Below are 20,526 nucleotides of genomic sequence, written 5' to 3'. Positions count from 1 at the left end.
CGTTGTCTTGATTACTGTAGCTTTTTAACATTGTCTGAAGTCTGGGAGAGTTATGCCTCTTGCTTGTTTTTTTTTTCCTTCAGGATTGCTTTGGCAATTCTGGGTCTTTTATGGTTCCATATGAATTTTTGAATTGCTTGTTCTAGTTCTGTGAAAAATGTCATATGTAATTTGATAGGGATCTATTTCTTCCTGATTCAGTTTTGGCAAGCTGTATGTCTCTAGAAAGTTGTCCATTTCTTTTAGGTCATCAAATTTGTTGTCTTATAATTGTTTGTAGTATTCTCCTATGATTTTTTTTTGTTTTGCATTTCTGCGGTATCTGTTGAGACTTCTTTTTTATTTCTTATTTTGTTTGTGTTCTCTCTCACTTCTTGGTGAGTCTGGCCAGAGGTTTTTCAATTTTGTTTACTTTTCAGAGAAACAGCTCTTGGTTTTATTGATTTTTTTTGATTGCCTTTTGAATCTCAATTTTACTGATTTCCTCTCTGATTTTTATGATTTCCTTCCTTCTGCTGACTTTAGATTTTGTTTTTTCTTTTTCTAGTTCTTCTAGGTGGTAGGTTAAGCTGTTGATTTGAGATTTTTCTTCTTTTTGAGGAAGGCCTTTATCACTATGAACTTCCCTCTAAGAACTGCTTTTGTGGCATCCCATGGATTTTGAATTGGTAATGTTTTCACTGTCATTTGTATTTATGTATTTTTAAATTTCCCTTTTGATTTTCTCATGACCCATTGGTTTTTGAGTAGCATGTTGTTTGGTATCAATGTAGTCAGGTTTTTTTTTCTCATTTCCTTTCCTGTAATTGATTTTTAGTTTCATGCCATTGTGGTCAAAGAAGATATTTGAAATAGTTTCTATATTCTTAAATTTGCTGAGATTAGTTTTGTGCTCCAGAATGTGGTCAATCCTTGAGAATGTTCCATGTGCACTTAAAAAGAATGTACATTCTGGTTTTTTGGGTTTTTTTTTTTTTTGATGTAATGTCCTTTAGATTTGGAAAGTTTTCAGCCATAATTTCTTGAAATATATTTTCAATCCCTTTTCTTTTTCTTCACCTTCTGGAATCCCCATTATGCATAGATTGGCCCACTTTTTATTATCAATGGGCTTGTTTTCTTAATTTCTCTTTCTAATAATTCCTCATTAGTGCATGGAAATACAATAGATTTATGTATATTAATTTTCTAACCCACAACTTTATTGAATTCACTTATTAATTCTAATAGTTTTTTTGTGGTAGGCTTTAGGATTTTTTTGCTTATAGAATGTCCTAGCTAACAGTGAAAATTTTCTTCCTTCCTTCCAATTTGGATTCCTTTTATTTCTTTTTCTTGTATATTATCTGTGGTTAGGACTTGTAATACTATGTTGAATGAAAGTGGTGAGAGTAGACATCCTTGTCATGTTTTTAATCCTAGAGGAAATGCTTTTAGCTGTTCATTGTAGAGTATGATGCTGGAAACAACAGATCTCTAGGTCCAAGAAGCACAGAGTCCCAAAAAAGATGAACTCAAAGAAGTACACACCAAAATTAAAATGCTGAATTTTTTTAAATAGAGAGAATTCTAAAAACTGCAAGAGAAAAGCAACTAGTTACATTCAAGGAAATTTCCATAAGACTATCAGCTGACCTTTCAGCAGAAACTTTGCAGGCCAGAAGGGAGTTGCATGATATATTCAAAGTGATGAAAGGAAAAAAATCTATAACCAAGAATACTCTACCTGGCAGACCAATCATTCAGATGTGAAGGACAGATAGACTTTTACAGGTAAGCAAAAGCCAAAAAAGAGTTCAGCACCACTAAACTAGCTTTACAGGAAACATTAAAGGGACTTCTCTAAGCAGAAGAGCAAAGATCTTAACTAGAAATATGAAAATTACAAAAGGAAAAATCTCATTGGTAAGGGCAAATACACAGTAAATATAGTAGATTGAACATTTTTAAAGCAAGACGCAAAGTGAGAAGGCAAAAGTAGTAAAAGCATCTTTCTTAGTTAAGAAACACCCCAAACAGAAAGATGTAAAATAAGTCAAAAACATTAAATATGCTGTGGGGGAGTAAAAATGCAGGGTTGCTAACTTAAGAGATCATCAACTTAAAAATATATACATGTATGTATATGTCCTAATATATACACCTAGATATGTATTTGTTTCTATGCATTTGGTATGTAGGTTATATTTCTCAATATTGGAGAAGTGGGCTTATGTAGAAAATGTCCCATTGGAGCTCAGCATCATGCTCCCCCTAGTCACCAGAGCTTTATGCTCTAGTGGTGCCCCGTATGTGGGCTGTGTGGGCTCTTCTATTGTGTGGGCTCTTCTGATTTCTGCGGCTGCAGTTGTAGTTGGCGCCAGGTCCTGGAGCTGTTCTGGCTTGCTGTTGGGCTGGTAAGCCCTTTGCATTAATAAGCTATAAAGAGGACTCCAAAATGGCTTGCCAGCACCAGTGTCCTTGTGGTAGAATAAGCTCCAAAAAATGGCTTCCTCTAGCATCTTTGTCCCCAGGGGGCATCCTGTTTGCTTTTTGCCTCTCCAAGAGATTCTCCAGGATCAGCAAGTGGGCGTGACCCAGGCTTTTTTCAAATTACTACCTTCATGCTGGGGCTTGAGCGTATGTAATTTTGTTCATGCACTCTAAGAGTGGAGTCTCTGTTTCCTATAGCCCGCTGGCTCTCCCATACTCCAGCCTTCAAAGCCAGATGTCCTGGAGGCTTGTCTTCTTAGTTCAGGACCTCCCCTGAGTGGGGAGCCTGATGTGGGGTTCAGTCTCCTTGCTACTTGGGAAGAACCCCTGCAGTTATGATTATCCTCCTGTTTGTGGGTCACCCACCCAGAGGTATGGGTCTTGATTACACTTCATCTCCATCCCTCCTACATGACTCATTGTGATTCTTTCTTTGTATCTTTAGTTCTGGAAAATCTCTTCTCCTAGCCTTCATGTTTTTCTCAAAAAATAATTTCTCCAAGAGTTCCCGTCATGGTGCAGTGGTTAACGAATCCGACTAGGAACCATGAGGTTGCGGGTTCAATCCCTGGCTTTGCTCAGTGGGTTAAGGATCCAGCATTGCTGTGAGCTGTGGTGTAGGTCGCAGACACGGCTTGGATCTGGCATTGCTGTGGCTCTGGCATAGGCCAGCAGCAAAAGCGCTGATTGGACCCCTAGCCTGGGAACCTCCATATGCTGCAGGAGCGGCCCTAGAAAAGGCAAAAAAAGACAAAAAAAATTTCTCCATAAATATTGTAACTCTGGTGTGCCTGTGGGCAGAGGTGAGCTCAGGGTCTTCCCACTCTGCCATACTGACTACACCTCTCCTTCCTAACTTTTGAGTTGTTCAGGCAATGGGCTGAACCAATTGACATCTCTTTCTTTCCTCCTCTTTAATAGTAGACTTGTCATGAGGATTAGATGTGCATAGAAGGCTCTCCATCACTGAGTTATTTCTGGAGGAGATGTTTGGGTTTTTTTATTATTGAGTTTTAATAGTTATTTCCATATATTCAATAATAGTCCTTTACCAGAGGTGTTTTGGTAATTATTTTCTCCCAGTCTGTGTCTTGTCTTCTCATTCTCTTAACATTATCTTTTTGCCGAGTAGAAATTATTAATTTTTGAGTCCAGCTTATCATTTTTTTTTCATGAATTGTGACTTCAGTGTTGTATTTAAAAAGGCATCTATATAACCAAGGCCATCTAGGTTAACCCCTACGGTATCCTCTTTGTTTTCTCATATGTCATCCTCTAGTGCTTTTTGAGTTGGTTTTTGTGATGGGTGTAAGGTCTATGTCTAGATTAATTTTTTTTTTTTGCATGTGGATGTCCAATTGTTCCAGCATCATTTGTTGAAAATAATATCTTTACTCCATTGCATTGCCTTTGTTCTTCTGTCAAAGATCAGCTTGCTATATTTATAAAGGTCTATTTCTGGGCTCTCTATTCTGTTCCATTGATCTATTTGTCTATTCTGTTGCCAGTACCATACCATCTTGATTACTGTGTCTTTATAGTAATTCTTGAAGTCTGGTAATATTAGTCCTCCAACTTTGGTCTCTCTGAATATTACATTCACTATTCTGGATCTTTTGACCCTCCATATAAACTTTAGAATCAGTTTCTTGATATTCAAAAAATATCTTGCTGGGATTCTGACAGGAATTGCATTTTCTCTATAGATTAAGTTGGAAAGAAATGACATCTTGAAAATATTGAGTCTTCTTACCTACAAACATAGACTAGCTCTGTTTCTTTATTCTTTGACTTTGTGCGTCAGAGTTTTATAGTTTTCCTCATGTAGATTGTGTACGTATTTTGTTAGACTTACAGCTAAGTATTTCACTTTGAGGGGGTGCTTATGCAAATAGTATTGTGTATTTAATTTTAAATCCCAATTATTTATTGCTGACATACAGGAAAGTAATTGACTTTCACATGTTAACTTTGTATCCTGCATCTTTTTATAATTGCTTATTAGTTCAGAAGTTTTTTTGGTTGATATTTTTCAGATATTCTACACATATCCTGTTATCTGTACACAAAGACAGTTTATTTCTTCCTTCTCAACTTGTACATATTTTACTTCCTTTTCTTGTGTTATCACATTAGCTAGAACTTCCAGAATGATATTGAAGATGAGGGGTGAGAAGGGTTATTCTTACCTTGTATCTAATCTTGGTGGGAAAGCTTTAAGTTTCTCACTATTAAGTATGATGCTAGCTGTAGGTCTTATTCAAGATAATCTTTATCAAGCTGAGGTACCCCGGTAGCTCTGATTCAACCCTGGGAACTTACATATGCTATAGGTGTAGCCCTAAAAAGCAAAAAGAAAAAAAAAAGAGAAAGAGAGAGAGACATGTACAGAGGAAAGACAATAGACAATGTAAAGACACAAGGAGAAAATGGCCATCTTCAAGCCATTGAAAAGAGGCCGAGGAGGAAGTCTGCCCTACCTGACACCTTAGGATCTTAGCCTCCAGAACTGCGAGAAAATACATTTCTGTTATTTAAGCCTCTTAGTCTGTGGTACATTGTTATAGCAGCACTATAAAGTGAGCACAAGTTTGCAAAAATGCTGTGATTTCTCTCACCTTAAATAACATGACCCTTTCTCAATTCCCCTTCTCCCTCCGGTTACTTCCTCATTCCTCTGTTCCCTTACAGAAAAATTTTGAACTTTCTGTATTGACTCTCCACTTCTTCTCCTCTTAGTTTCTTTTCTAACCCATTTTCTGATCTGTGAGCCCTTGAGTATACCAAGGCTTAGTCTTTGAAATTCTTTGATTTTTCTCTCCATACTTACTCCTTATGTGTATTAATAATAATCTCATGGCTCTTAAACACCATCCATAAGCTAGCAACAGCTCGATTCATCTCTCCAAATATATCCATATTCTGACCACTTCTTACCACTTCCACTACCACCACTCTGGACCAATCTTCCACTTTCTCTCACCAGAGTTATTGCAAGGGCTGCCTAACTTTTCTGCTTCTGCTCTTGCCTTTGCCATGGCTTCCCCCCTGCATTGGAACCTCAAGATGGCAGACCGTTGATCCCTTAAAAATATGCCAAATCATAAAACAGCTTCCCTTAGATCTCTCCAATGGCTCTAGAATCTGCTTCCTCACTCCCTGAATCCATTACTTCCCTAAGCATATCATCTTCTTTACTTCATCCTCACTCACTCAGCTTCAGCCATGCTGTTTTCCTTACTGTTTCTTAAAGATGCTGGGAACTTTCATACCTTGTGGTCTTTGCCCTTGCTAACTCCTCTGCCTGGAATGCTCTTCCCATGAGAGATACAGCCCTAACATTGCACTCACACTGTGCCAAGTCTATTCCAGTAGATTTGCAGATATGAAAATGCTTTGCAGATGTGAACTCATTTCATGTGCATGTCTTTCTTTCAGATCTCTCTCAATTTTTCCTTTTACCAGAAAAGTCTTCTCTGACTCCTTGTATGAAGAAGCAATCTCTTCCCATCTGCCTCTGGCATCTCCCTATTCACTTTGCTGAGTTTCCATTCTTAGTTCTTATCATTATCGGTCATGAGATATACTTACTTGTTTTTTTTTTTTATGTTTTTCTTCATTGAAATTTCTATAAACTTTATGAGGTCAAGAACTTTATTCATGTACTGATTAACTGAATTTTATTTTTTAAATTTATTTTTTATTTTTTTAAGGCTGCACATGCAGCATACAAAAGTTCCCTGGGCTAGGGGACAAATTGGAGCTGCAGCTGCCTACCTACACCACAGCCAAAGCAATGCAGGATCTGAGCCACATCTGTGACCTACACATCAGCTCACAGCAGTGCCAGATCCTTAACCTGCTGAACAGGGCTAGGTATTGAAACCATGTCCTCATGATACTCATCAGTTTCATCTCCACTGAGCCACAACGGAAACTCCTGATTAACCGAATTTTGTGCTTGATGCTACCTACAAATCCACCAGTCATCTATAACCCATTACCAACCCTGGCTCTCTTCTGTCTGTGGCCCTAGCATTGCCTGGTCTGTGGGTCCTGTGGGTATGACGAGGGGAGGGGTAGGGGTTTTAAAAAATATTTAAGTCTATCCTCTCAAAGAACTTTTTTGTTAGGCTACTAAAAGTGTTCTAATACACATGACACAACCCGGTAATTTTGCTGGATGAGGTTAGGGATGGATCCTAGAGAGCTAATATAGTAAGGTACAGCTTCTGTAGAAAAGACAATTTTGATCCTGGTCTAGCAGGATTCAGTAGAAGCCCAGTGTGAGCAGTGACATTGCCGTGGGAAAAAGCCAAGGTTTCAAAAGCCTACCTATTTAAATGCAGTCACATATACATTTAACTACTCTTTGGTCCTACCACAAAGATAAAGAATACCAGTTTATTCAGAGATTTGTAACTTTTACAAAATAGCAATACATCGACACCAACTTTCTGAGACAAATCACGAGTCTTAATGAATTTGTTTCCTCAGTTGTAAAATAAGCATGATAATACCTGCTTCATCAGGTCAGTAGAGGAGTTAGCATAGCTTCATGGGTTCAAATTCTGACTCTGCTACTTTTTAATTATGTGATCTTGGACAAGAAACTTAGTTTCTCTCTGCCTCAATTGGTTCACATGTGAAATGGGGTAATAATAATACATACCTCACAGGGTTGAGAATTCATTGAATGAGTAGACACAAAGTACTGGAGCAGAGGCTGAAATGAAGTCAGGGCCTGTAAAGGCTGACAATTCTTGTTGTTATTAGGCAAGGATTAGCTATGATAAGGCCCATGAAAGTGCTTTATCACCTTGTACAAATGTAGGAGGAGTTTCAAGTGTGTATATGTGGGTGTGTGCTTTTTTCTGTCTTTGCCACCAACACAGAACAGTGGTTAAAAATACGGGCTCTATAACTATACTGTTCAGAATCACATTCTGGATCCATAGGTATCAGCTGTGTGGCCATGGGCAAATTACTCAACCTCTCTGTTCCTAAATATCCTCATTCATTTTTAAAGTGAGAATAATATTAATACAAATAACACTTCATTTATTGTGTAGCTTTGCGGCATCAATGAAGTAATATACATAAAGTACTTTTTCCATTGAGTTGGCATAGTCAACGCTTAATGAATATTAGCGATTATTAGTTCTTACTTGTGATGGATCCATGTAACTGAGGTCTTAATGGGCCAACATTATGAATTCTCCAAGCCTTGCAGTGCAGTCTGACCTTGTGTCTGTTTTGGCTAGTGAAGTGGATGGTGAGAGGCTGAATAATAAGCCCCAGTCTTGGATTTAGCTTATTCTGCCTCATAACATGCAAAAACTTAATACTAATCTGGATTTTTCCCACCCTGGCTAATCATTACTTCTCAAAAATGCTGACCCAATCTAAAAATAATCTTCAGATCTGTCATTAATTTAAGAAGTAATGCTTTCCCGTGTGGCTGGCTTTCTCAAACTCCTCTCCCAGTGAATCACATTCATTACTGTGGTGGGTATTCATTTCTGTTAAATTAATCTTTTAAGAGTGAGTAATGACCATAAGAGTTGGAATATTTCTCTTTTCCTAATGCGGCTGCAGTTGAGAAATTCAGTATGACCTGGCTAAAATAGCAGAGATTTGTGGAATCACTGATGGGGCGCATTGAGGGTTGTCAGTGCTGTTATCTTGAAAGCAATCCTTCTGTTACTTGATATGATGTCCTGATGTGTCACTGGTTACACAGAATCTCCAAATACTTTCACTGAAAGCTTTGTCCATTAACTGGGTCTTATTTGGTTTTTGCTCTGAGATTGGTTAAAGGCTATAATATAGTGTGTGTGTGTGTGTGTGTGTGTGTGTGTGTGTGTTTGAGGACAAATCAATTCACTCCAAAAATGTCATTTATTCTTACTGCATAAAATAGATCTCTGTTCTAGAACTCTACACCAATACCTAATCTATTTTCCCTAGACATGCATCTCTAGCAGATGTGCTTACTTTTATGTGCAGGATATTTGATTGAAAGATGAATTTGTGTTTTATTTCTGCTACTCTAGGGTTTTGTTTTGCCCCCATAAGGTAGCCAGGCATTTATGTCCCCTTGGCTCAGTGGACATAGCGTTGGGGTTACAGATAAAATGGAGAAATGGCCAGGCATCCGAAAGGCAAGGGCCTGTCTTGCCTTTGGCTTCTAAAAGCCTGGGCTGGGAGTTTCCATTGTGGCTCAGTGGAAACGAATCTGACTAGTATCTATGAGGATGCAGGTTCAATCCCAGGCCTCACTCAGTGGATTAAGGATCCAGCGTTGCCATGAGCTGTGGTGTAGGTCCCAGACACAGCTCAGATCTAGTGTTGCTGTGGCTGTGGTGTAGGCCGGTGGCTACAGCTGCAATTAGACCTCTAGCCTGGGAACCTCCATATGTGCGCCCCCCCACCCCACTCCTGCCACCAAAAAAAGCCTGGGCTTATTGAGAGGAATGATGTTCAGTCCTTGGTAGGGGAGAGAATGGAAGAGAGCATTTTGAGAGGTGGAAGCCATCACAGGGGAGACTCGAGGGAAGTCAGGGTCGCTGCCACAGGAAAGGATAAGGTCGGACTGAGGGTGTCTGTATTTGGTACAGCGACCCTTCCGTGGGTGATTGGGAGGCTGGTAAAGGGTGTGTTGTGTGCTCTTCAGCCCTAAAAACAGTGGTGAGGCTTTCTGAGACCATGGAGATGGCATCCTTGTGCTTCCTGGGAGCCAGGAGGCACTGATTAGCAGAAAGGACAGCAGGAACGATGGCGGTGACAAAACTGACCCCTCGCCCATTTTTTTTTTGGCAGTGGGAGAGCTTCGGATTGGAGCGGGACCCCTTGGAGGGTGCGGAGGCATCCTCAGTACTAACTAGAGTTTGCCACTGATTTCATTGAGAGCTCACAGCAGATGTAAAGTTTTAGACCATGATATAGAGAAATACATGTGTCTGAGATTTCCTGTATCTGCATTTATAAGCCTGTAAAAGGAAGGTGGTCATAGTCTCGGTGGCTGTAACTCAGCAGGTGCTGACGTGTGCGTCAGGCCAGGTGCTCTTTGTGGAGTCTGGCCATCTGGATCCCTTTGAGAGGGTATTCTAGCTATCTTTGAGAGCAGAATAAAGGCTCTTTTTTTTTTTTTAAAAATTTCATTATGATTGATTTACAATGTTCTGTCAATTTCAGCTGTACAGTAAAGTGACCCAGTCATCCATATATACATATATTCTTTTTTCTCACATTATCCTCCATCATGCTCCACCACAAGTGGTTAGATATATAGTTCCCTGTGCTATACAGCAGGACCCCATTGCTTATCCACTCCAAATGCAAAAGTTATCATCTACTAAGCCCAGACTCCCAATCCATCCCACTCCCCCCCCCACCAGCAAACAAAATTCTGTCCTATATATCTATGATCTCTTTTCTGTTTTGTAAATAAATCAATTATGCCATATTTTAGACTCCACATATGAGTGATATGGTGTCTGTCTTTTTCTTTCTGACTTCTTCACTCAGTATTAGAGTCTCTAGTCCCATCCATGTTGCTGCAAATGGCATTATTTTGTCCTTTTTTCTGGCCAAGTAGTATTCTATTGTATGTATATACCACATCTTCCTAATCCATTCTACCAGAAAACTATTAGAAACCATCAATGAATTTGGTACTATTCTAGCACTATACTGTTCTGGGAACTATATCTAGTCACTTATGATGGAGCATGATAGTATGAGAAAAAAGAATGTTTACATGTATGTATAACTGGGTCACCTTGCTGCATAGTAGAAAATTGACAGAACACTGTAAACCAGCTATAACGAAAAAAATCATTAAATTAAAAAAAATAAATGTAAAAAATAAAATTAATACACAGAAATCAATTGCATTTCTATTCATACTAACAGTGTATAATTTCTCAGAAGAAGAAATTAGGGAAACACACAATCCCATGTACCACTGCATCAAAAAGAATAAAATACCTAAGAAAGGCTCTGAAATGATCCCAAACCAGGAGAGCTCATACCACTAGCATCCTTAGAAAAACAGGGAGACATTGTTGACAGTGACACCGAGGGCTGTCCTCAGGTGACTCTTGAAGGGTTTGCTTAAGGAACCCATTTCTCCCTCCAAACTCAGGAAATGCAAGCCTCTTTTGGTCTCTCTAGTTCACCAGAAGAAGACGGAACTTGCAGATTTGAGTAGAAAATGCCACATTTGCTAGACACTACTGAACACTATTTTTTAAGAGGTTAAGTCACAGACTCTTCCAAACATATCAGCATCCATTTAAATTATGAGTTAATCTAGTCTAAAACCTTTACTTCCAGGCTTCCTTGCATTTTTGTAAAAAGGATCATGGACTCTTTTGGCAGTCTGGTGAAGCCCGTGGACTCTTTCTCAGACTGACATTTAAAAATACATAAATTAAGAGTTCCCATTGTGGCTCAGTGTAAACAAATCTGACTAGTATCCATGAGGACCCAGGTTCGATCCCTGGCCTTGCTTAGTGGGTTAAGGATCCAGCACTGCTGTGAGCTATGGTGTAGGTTGAAGATGAGGCTCGGGTCTCACGTTACTGTGGCTGTGGTGTAGGCCCGCGGCTATAGCTTCAATTCGACCCCTAGCCTGGGAACTTACATATGCCAAAGGTGCAGCCCTAAAAAAAAAAAAAAAAAAAGACAAATAATATACAATTATAAAATACAAATACATAAATTAAAAAGGAATTGTATTGGAACAGAATTATCCAAGTGTTAAGGAGAGCGGTATTGGGCTGTTACCATTCTTGCTTCCTGATACATCAGATACTAACATGCAGCCATGGGCCTAAAAATTACCATCATTTTGAAGTGGTGATGCCAAAGGTGAATTTTAGGAAATATGAAAATATCTGTGCTTTTTTTTGATGACAAACCCAAAGGAACTCTACTAATGAAATGCTATTTTTTTTGGTTAGAAATGAGTGCAAATAGTGGTAGTGAAAATTAATTTTTCCCCATTCCAATTCACAGATCTCCCGAATTCCATCAGATTAAGAAGCTTCTTGGGTGGAAACAGAGAAATCTATTAGGATGTGTGCATGCATGCACGTGTGTGTGTGTGTGTGTGTGTGTGTGGTATGGGGGATTTCCTCCAATTTAGGCAAAATTTATGTTTTCTTCTCTGACAGGACTGTTTGCCACCTCCTATGAGCTGCTTTGGGGGACTCTTGAAAGATTTTTTGTATTGTTTCCCAAACCATAGGCTATAAAATACCTCTCTGAGAAAAGATTTTGGAGAGCCTGTTGCGTAACAAAGAGAAGCTTCTCTGAGTCTAGAGACGCTCAGGCTTTTCCCTGAAGCCACTGGATTTGAGGACAAGCTCAGCTACTCTGGAGTCCAAAGATACGGAAGCAGTGAGCCAGAACAAAAGCGAAAGAAATTTTCAAAGGCCTCTGCCTGGGGGGAGGAAAGGGGGTCAAGGGTCAAGTTGCCAAAAGAGAAAAGAGCCTAGGCTTCTGATTTATTCACTTTCCGAGAGGGCTAGATCTCCTCTGAGGGCTAGCGGGTTCCTAATCAGAGCAAGCAACAGCATGGCAAGCTAAAATATTGCTTTCATCACTGTGTCTCTCAGAAGGAGCATTGAGTGTCTCTTAATGTTCTCTTTGAAGTTCCTTTGAGTAGCAGCCCTGCTTGTTATTTTGCATGAAGACCAAGTAGCATGGACTCAGCTCTTTTGCCACAACGGGAATAGAATTCCGCTGTTAACGTGCCCAGTGACATGACAGACTATTGTCTGAGCGTCCAGTTGAGCTCCCTTCAGCACAGGCGCGCTGCTTACACACCTGTCTGAGGGGGGCTCCCCTGTGGGGTCCGCCTCCGCCTCCTTTACAGCCACCCACCCACCTACACACATACACACTTACACACACACACACACACACCTACCCACTTATACACCCACCCACCTACACATGCACACACTTACACACACACTTATACACACTTATAAATACAAATATGCAAACCTGGTTTTTCAGTCTGGTGCATATGCATTCTGTTATTTTTGTCCATTTCACTTGAATTTCAGATTTTTTAGGTAAGGATTAGTAGTGTTTGGAAAAAAGTAAATATCAGATTTTAAAAAATTTTATTTATTTTTGTGTTTTCAGGGCCACACCCGTGGCATATGGAAGTTCCTGGACTAGAGGTTGAATGGGAGCTGTAGCTGCCTACCTACACCACAGCCACAGCAACGCGGGATTCAAGCTGTGTCTGTGATTTACATCACAGCTCATGGCAACACCAGATCCCTGACCCACGGAGTGAGGCCAGGGATCGAACCCAGGTCCTCGTGGATACTAGTTGGGTTTGTCATTGCTGCACCACCACAGGCACTCCCAAACGTCAGGTATTTTAAATGAGCACAGCAAAGCAAAAGCGTGATTATGAGGTGACTGATGTGGCTATAGCCAAAAACGTGCAGCAGGCACAGGCATGAAAAATCCCACAGAACGTAGTATTAGGAAAAATAAGCTTTTATTTCCTTATTTATTTATTTTTCCTTTTACTACTGCACCTGTGGCATATGGAAGTTCCCAGGACGGGGGTCAAATTGGAGCTGCGGCTGCCAGCCTACACCACAGGCACAGCAATGCAGGATCTGAGCCGCTTGTGGAAATGCCAGATCCTAAACCCACTGATTGAGACCAGGGATCGAACCCGCACCTTCACAGACACTATGTCAGCTTCTTAACCCACTGAGCCACAACAGGAGCTCTCAAAAGAAGCTTTTAAATGTCTGAATAGTGCAAGCTGGTACCAGACACAGAAGTAAAATAAAGTGTTTATGTTTACCTTAGATTCTAAGTAGCCCCTCTGTTCCCCAACACTCTGGACTGTTCCCTATTGCAACAGCTGTTGATTCCAAGCAGTCTGATTTTAAGCATAAATGACATTATTCAAGGTATCCAACAAACTTGTGACCAGAAGAACCTCCTTCCAATAAAGATCTTGGAAGTGAGTGTACAGGCAGGGCCATGGGCACCTTATCTTAGAGACACTTAGTGGGGGTGGAGGGGGGTTCAGGGTCACAGAAAGGTCGTCAAAGGTTCTTCCCTGGCAAGACGTGTGATATCCAATCTCAGGTCTGCAATTCTCTCTTCTTTTCTAGGAAATTCTTTTCAGATGAAATGTCAGCTTAAAAAAGTCTATGAAGGACTGATCACTCAAGACATTTTATTTGGCAGAGAATCAATTGCTGGCAAAGCTAACTTCATTCGTTTGATCTTCAAGAGATTTAAGGTCCTTATATTTCTTCAATATCTGGAAATTCCAGTTTTCTCCTATTAACCAGGATTATAGGAAACAGAAACCTCCTTTTCTTTAATTTACCTTTATTCTGTTTGTATACCTGAGTATTTTACTTTATTTATTTTTAAACAATTGCTTGCTTTAACCACAGAGTCAAATGCTTGTATTGGTCATTCATTTGGAGTCATCCTTGTGGGAATCTGAACTCAAATTGTCAAGGTGGCTGCTTTTTTTCCATATGGGAAAGTGGAGATTAAGCTAGCTCACACTGCCTTCCCAGATAGACTCAGAACAACGTGTGTGTGTGTGTGTGTGTGTGTGTGTGTGTGTGTGTGTGTCGGGGCGAAATGGGAGAATATGTCTCTGTGTTTTTATAGATAGGGAGAGATACTGAAACATGTGGCATTTGGGGGGGGCTTTATTTTTTCCTGTGACATCCATTGAGAAGCATTTTGAAAAATAGTCACATATAAAGGAAACTTTAGAAAAGTAGAAAAAGCAAAACTGTGGGGGAAGCAATTTTAAAACGTTGCTAAAAGTTATTGATATTTGGCTACAGATGCCCCACTTCTATTAGGAAACAAAATACAACTTCCCCCGTTATGATTTCCTGGCATTCAGTCTGAGTCAGGGAGCCTGGCTGGTTGTGCCTCCTGCTTCTTTCCCACCACGGTGTGAGTTTCTGATAAGCAAGATATGCAATTCTCTTTGTCCTCGTAAATAAACTTATTTTTAGACATTCGCCCACAACAACCTATGAACATGATAGTGATTCATCATATGAAATTGTTGTGGTTCCTTCAGTCCTAACAAGTCATTAAAAAAAAGCAATCTGGCGTGCCTGTTGTGGCGAAGCAGAAATGAATCCAACTAGGAACCATAAGGTTTCAGGTTCGATCCCTGGCCTTGCTCAGTGGGTTAAGGATCCAGCGTTGCCGTGAGTTGTGGCTTCGGTCACAGACATGGCTCGGATCTGGCATTGCTGTGGCTGTGGTGTAGGCTGGCAGCTTTAGCTCTGATTGGACCCCTAGCCTGGGAAATTCCACATGCCACCGGTGCGGCCCTAAAAAAAGAAATCTGCTCTTTAAAAGAATTCATCTTATCTGCTCAATCACTTTTAAGAAATACACAGAACTAAAGCTGTTAAAAAACTGTTCTGACTAGTGAAAAGATTTCCCAAATCAGGAGACTCAACACAACTTTGAATCCAGGGCATACAAATATGCGCAGCTCAAGCAGTTAAGGGTTAGATGTTGCTGGAAGAGGAGATAATAGTGCACTAGAGCAAGAGCTTCCCTTACTGGACTTATGGTACAAAGGGTAACAGGAGGAAAAGAGAATTTTCTGATTCATGTAAAGGTACCCACTGTTCATGGACTTCTGGATAGCATTTTTCCAGACATGATCTCAACAATATTCATTTTGGTGGGGGGGCAAAGTAAGTTGAATACTAGGGCTTATTCACCCCACATTTAGGATAGGAAGGCTAGAGGCAGCAGCAGCCAGACAGTTTGGGGCTCATCGGGGCTCAACTCGGGACACCGATGCCCCATCCTGGGTGGGTACAGTGAGACGAGCATGTCTGTGACACTGGAAGAGGTCCATTCACTTAATAAAAAAGCAAGACACGGTCTTCAACAGAAGAACTGTGGGTCACGTTTGGGTGATTGCATGACTTCATCTGAGCCATGGGTGCTCCTAGTCCCTTGCTGCATTGGCCAATTCATTTTTTTCTTAAGCCGCTTAGTGGCAGTCTTTAAAAAGCCCCTAATTCTAAGTGTGTTATTATGGAGGGTATTTCAGAGACTTAAGCACTGGGAAGAAAGACCGATGCTGCTATTGCAGGAGGAAGCTGGTCTTGGTCCACTTAGCGGCCAGGATGTGTGGACACAGCCTGCTGGACCCCAGGAGACTTTCACACACCTTTTCCCTCAGATGTTCAATCATGCATCTCTTTTCCCATTTATTGGGTCTAGTGTTTTTCACGTTCTGACTTAATTACATTAATTTACCTAATTTACTTTTTTTTGAGGGGCAATAAAGTTGGATGGTCAAGTTGTGTATTATTGGTTGTAAAAACAAATACAATGTTTTTATTATTGTAGTCACAAAAGAGACGCCTAATCATTGTAGAGGATTTAAGATACTCAGAGCTAACATTGTAGAACATAGATACATTACCTCTTTATAGTCTATATTTTAAAATCAATTTGGATCATACTATATATACTGTTATGCTATCTATGCTATGTACCATATGTCCTTTTCCATAAGACAATATGCTATGAATATTTCCCCATTTTCTTTAAAGGATTTTTTTATTTTTTATTTTGGCCACGCACAGCTTACAGAAATTCCTGGGCCAGGACTGGAACCCAAGCCACAGAGGTGACCCAAGCTGCTGCAGTGACATTGCCAGATCCTTAACCTGATGCACCACAGGAGAACTCCCCATTATCTTTCAGTTGTCCTCTACAAAATGATTTCGAGAATACTCACTTGTTGAACATTTATGTAGATTCTAATTTTCAGCTGTCATAAACAATGATCCTATGAACAGATCTGTAGACAAAACTTTGAGTGTATCCATATTGATTTCTTTTTTTTTTAGGGCTGCACCTGCAGCATGTGGAGGTTCCCAGACTAGGGGTTGAATTGGAGCTATAGCACTGGCTGACGCCACAGCTACAGCAACACCAGATTCAAGCCACATCTTCGACCTACACCACAGCTCACGGTAACGCTGGATCCTTAACCCACTGAGTGAGGCCAGGGATTGATCTTGTATCCTTATGGATGCTAGTCAGGTTCGTTTACGCTGAGCCATGATAGGAACTCCCATACTGATTTCTTTAGAATAACTTGTAGAAGTAAAAATATTGAACCAGAGAACAGGAGCTTGGTTAAGCCTTTTCCTGTGTATTGTCAAACTGCCTTCTGGAAAAACACTGCATCCAGTTCCATTTCACTAGCCAAGTACTCCTGGCCTTTATCTTACCTCCAACTGGTTTATTGCTTCTCCCTTTTGACTTGCACGCTTCTTCACAAAATTGCAAACCCAGGGTTTCAACTGAAATGATCCATTTTCCTACATTTTTCTTTTTGTTTGTTTGTGTGTTTTTTTGTCTTTTTGCCATTTCTTGGGCATCTCCCGCAGCATATGGAGGTTCCCAGGCTAGGGGTCAAATCGGAGCTATAGCCATCAGCCTACACCAGAGCCACAGCAACGCGGAATCCAAGCCGTGTCTGCAACCTACACCACAGCTCACGGCAATGCCGGATCCTTAACCCACTGAGCAAGGCCAGGAATTGAACCCGCAACCTCATGGTTCCTAGTCGGATTCGTTAACCACTGAGCCACGACGGGAACTCCCATTTTCCTATATTTTTCATGCTTTCCCCTGAAGCCAGATGTGTCCTCAGAATCCTTCTTAACACAGATGTTTTAGGCATGAAAAGCTAGATGACTAGAGTTGTCCCTCAAGAGGACATACTTGCCATCACTGCTTTATGGATGCAGTAGGACAGCACATGATTAGAGACCAGTTGACCAATGCTACCCCATGTCACTTTCCACCATCTAGACTTGGCCGTCCAGAGAGCAGGACAGGACTGGAGCAGGAGACCCGCTTTCGTGGTTTTGCGCATACCAAGAAATCAGACGTACTAATAAGGAGAAGACCTCAGAGCACTGGTTATGGTCTTCCTTTCAGATTCAAGGTTTGGCTATAACATGAGGATCTGTGGGAGGCAGAGGGAAAATGAGACAGATTCCTCAAGGATTAGGTAGCCCAAGAGGGCTCCATGTAGAAAACCTCCCACTCTGTTAGCCAAGGGAACGCTTACCCAGTTCTAAGACAGCAGTGATTTTCCAAATCCACGTTAAGCCGCTATATCTTTTCCCGTGTCTGAATTCGCTGTTACAGCTTGTTCAGAGGTATTACTTAGGAGCTGCTGGGGGGACCGCTAGCTGTTTGTGGTTGTGAGTGATCAGCGCTGGGCCAGCCGCAAAGGTTATCAATTCAGACCTAAGCCCTTGCTGGCGCTGCCTGAATGAGTATCTTCTGACTGGTCCTTTCGTCTCTCTTGGCCACTGACCAATCGCCTGGAGAACCAGACCTTTTAGCCTCGGAACTGCTCTCTCTCTGTCACTGGTGAGCCTCACCCCGTGGGACAGCCTCTCTGGCCAGGCCTGAACGTCTGAAAGAAGAGAAGGATGGGGCTTCGAGGGCCTGCTTGTGATTTAGGACCAAACCAAACCGCTTTGAAAATCAGGTTTTCACGGCTCTAGCTCTCACTTGGTAAAGCATGTCTCAGCAGAGTTTTCTTGATTGGGCAATGAAATGTTTCTTCTGCCAGGATTTAAAAAACTTTTCATTGTAGTGGTTCACCTTATTTTTCTTAAAAAAAAAATTACACGCACGCAATAGTTCAGGGGAAAAAAAAACAAACACCAAACAGAAATAGGATGCTTTAGGCCTTCTTCAGCTAGATTATGGGCAGATTTATAAAAGGCTTTTTTTTTTTTTTTTAATTGTAAAATATGCCAGGAAACAGAATCTTTTCATTCCCAATTTGAATATTCTTCCTGAAAGAAAGCACGGCTTCCCAGATAACCTTTATCTTCTCCCTTCCCAGTGACCCTCTGGCAGGAGCCCAGAAGCCCAGTCACCCAGTCCCTTCTCTGGGCGGGGACCCCGCCCACCCCCTCCTTCCTCTCCCTTCTCTGCCTCCCATTCCTCCTTCTCTTCAGTTCTTGAAAGTCCTGCTGTTTTTCATTGTGACATAATATGGCACCTGATAATATTACAGCTTAGTCATTGAAAACGAAGATAGAGTTTGTGTTCTCAGTATGTGTGTGTGAGGTGTGTGTGTGTGTGTGTGTGTGTGTGTGAGAGAGAATAGCATCAGACTCTCATAAATACATTCCCTTTCTCACTTGCCCATATGCATAGGGACGGAAAACTGAAATACAGGAAAGAAGCAAATTTCACATCTGATAAGTGGGCATGTTACTCAAGACTGCCATGCGCCTGCCTCTTCATGGTAAAATGAAGCAGCCTCTGAGAGAAGTTCTGGAGAAGATATTTGATACACACCTCATCATATACCCCCAGCACCTGTTTTATAACTGGAAGATAATTCCTCTTACCGCCTTCACTCCATTCATGCACCACCTCCACACAGCCACTTCTGGCAACAGTCTGTTCTCTGTATGTATGAGTTCATTTTTTTTTTCCATTCTGCTTGTAAGTGAGGTCATACAATAGTTGCATTTCTCTGTCTGACTTATTTTGCTTAGCATAATACCCTCATGATCCATCCAGCCATGTTGTTACAAATGGCAAGATTTCCTTCTTTGGTATGTCTGAATAGTATTCTGTTGTATTATATTCCACATTAAAAAAATTTTATTATAGTTGATTTACAATGTTCTGTCAATTTCTGCTGTACAGCAAAGTGACCCAGTCATACAGATATATACATTCTTTTTCTCACATTATCCTCCATCATGTTCCATCACAAGTGCCTGGATGTAGTTCCCTGTGCTCTACAGCAGGATCTCATTGCTTATCCACTCCAAATGCAACAGTTTGCATCTACTAACCCCAAACTCCTAGTCCATCCCACTCCCTCCACCTCTCCCTCCCCCTTGGCAACCACAAGTCTGTTCTCCAAGTCCATGAATTTATTTCTTTTCTATAGATAGGTTCATTTGTGCCATATATTAGATTCCAGATATAAATGATATCATATGGTATTTGTCTTTTTCTTTCTGACTTACTTCAGTTAGTATGAGAGTCTCGAGTTGCATCTATGTTGCTGCAAATGGTGTTATTTTGCTCTTTTTTATGACTGAGTAGTATTCCATTGTGTATATGTACCATGTCTTCTTAATCCAGTCATCTATTAATGTCACATTTTCTTTATCCATTTGTCCATTGATGGAAGGGCCATGATTTGTTCATTTGCTCTGCCTAGGATGCTTTTTTTTTTTTTTTTTTTTTTTGGTACCTGGAGAATGAATTGGCATTGTTTTAACGAGACCAATAGTTAGTGGGGTTGAAAGCCAGGCAGGCTACCATGCTAGTGTGGATGGGGATCATTGCCCTGTGCTGTTAGTTTCATGAAAGCCAACCATTCTCTCTTCTGTCTATGTGATGAGGAAAAAGAAATTTCTTAGGAAGTAATTTCCAAGGAAGCCTCATTAATATTGATATTCTTCAATTAAATAGAGTCGAAGCTTGTATTTGTACTGTCTGTGGAAGGCTGCTGAACAAGAGACTAGTGTACTCAAGATACAACCTTCATTTTACTTGAAATCACACTTTAGTTGTTATAACTACAATAACTTTTATATAGTCATGAGACTATGAAACCTTGGAGAATAAAGTCAGATTTATTTAAACATATGAACAATAACAATGATAAGCTTTACAACTGTGTAAGGAAAGGGTTAACAAAGATTTCAACATTCTTATATGAGTTTCACAATAATCTAGTATGGTATGGCCAAAGTTGTTATCTCCACGTGCTAGTTGGGGTTAATTAACTTTAGTTGTCAAAACAGGTAAACCCTGAAACCTCAGTGGTTTAACGCTATGAAGCTTTCTTTCCTGCTCAGAGGAAGTCTGATGGCACCCGAGCCTTCCCTCTCATTCTTGCAACTACATCAAATTGAACATCTGGAACATATGGCTTCTAAGTGTTGCTGAGAAAGAGATGGAAGAGGTACACCTGCCTTGCCC

General features: G+C 40.6%; 1 protein-coding gene across 9 annotated transcripts in view; it reads left to right on the top strand.

Annotated features, from left to right (window-relative positions):
• The window catches only part of LOC110262135 (uncharacterized), a 285,706-nt gene that overhangs the window by 132,719 nt on the left and 132,461 nt on the right, over positions 1 to 20,526 (top strand). For 2 of the 9 annotated variants that reach the window (XR_002346725.2, XM_084972623.1), the window contains 2 exons: positions 13,638 to 13,768; positions 18,733 to 19,201. The exons of 5 other annotated variants lie outside the window; for them this stretch is intronic. Coding sequence is in view for 1 of the 4 variants with exons in the window: in XM_084972623.1 (XP_084828749.1) it covers positions 13,638 to 13,668 (31 nt within the window). In the remaining 3 variants the exon portion in view is untranslated. Of the gene's footprint in view, positions 1 to 13,637; positions 13,920 to 18,732; positions 19,202 to 20,526 lie in introns of those variants that run through there. 2 more of the 9 variants (XR_014812785.1, XR_014812781.1) reach the window with 2 other exon arrangements.

Source organism: Sus scrofa, chromosome 8, assembly GCF_054392235.1.
Source record: "Sus scrofa isolate SSC_HxYL_T2T_F1_AM1 chromosome 8, Sscrofa_HxYL_maternal_Yorkshire_Landrace_v2.0, whole genome shotgun sequence".
NCBI classification, from domain to species: domain Eukaryota; kingdom Metazoa; phylum Chordata; class Mammalia; order Artiodactyla; family Suidae; genus Sus; species Sus scrofa.
Note: the sequence above shows the minus strand (reverse complement) of the source record. Positions and strands in the feature narration are given on the sequence as shown.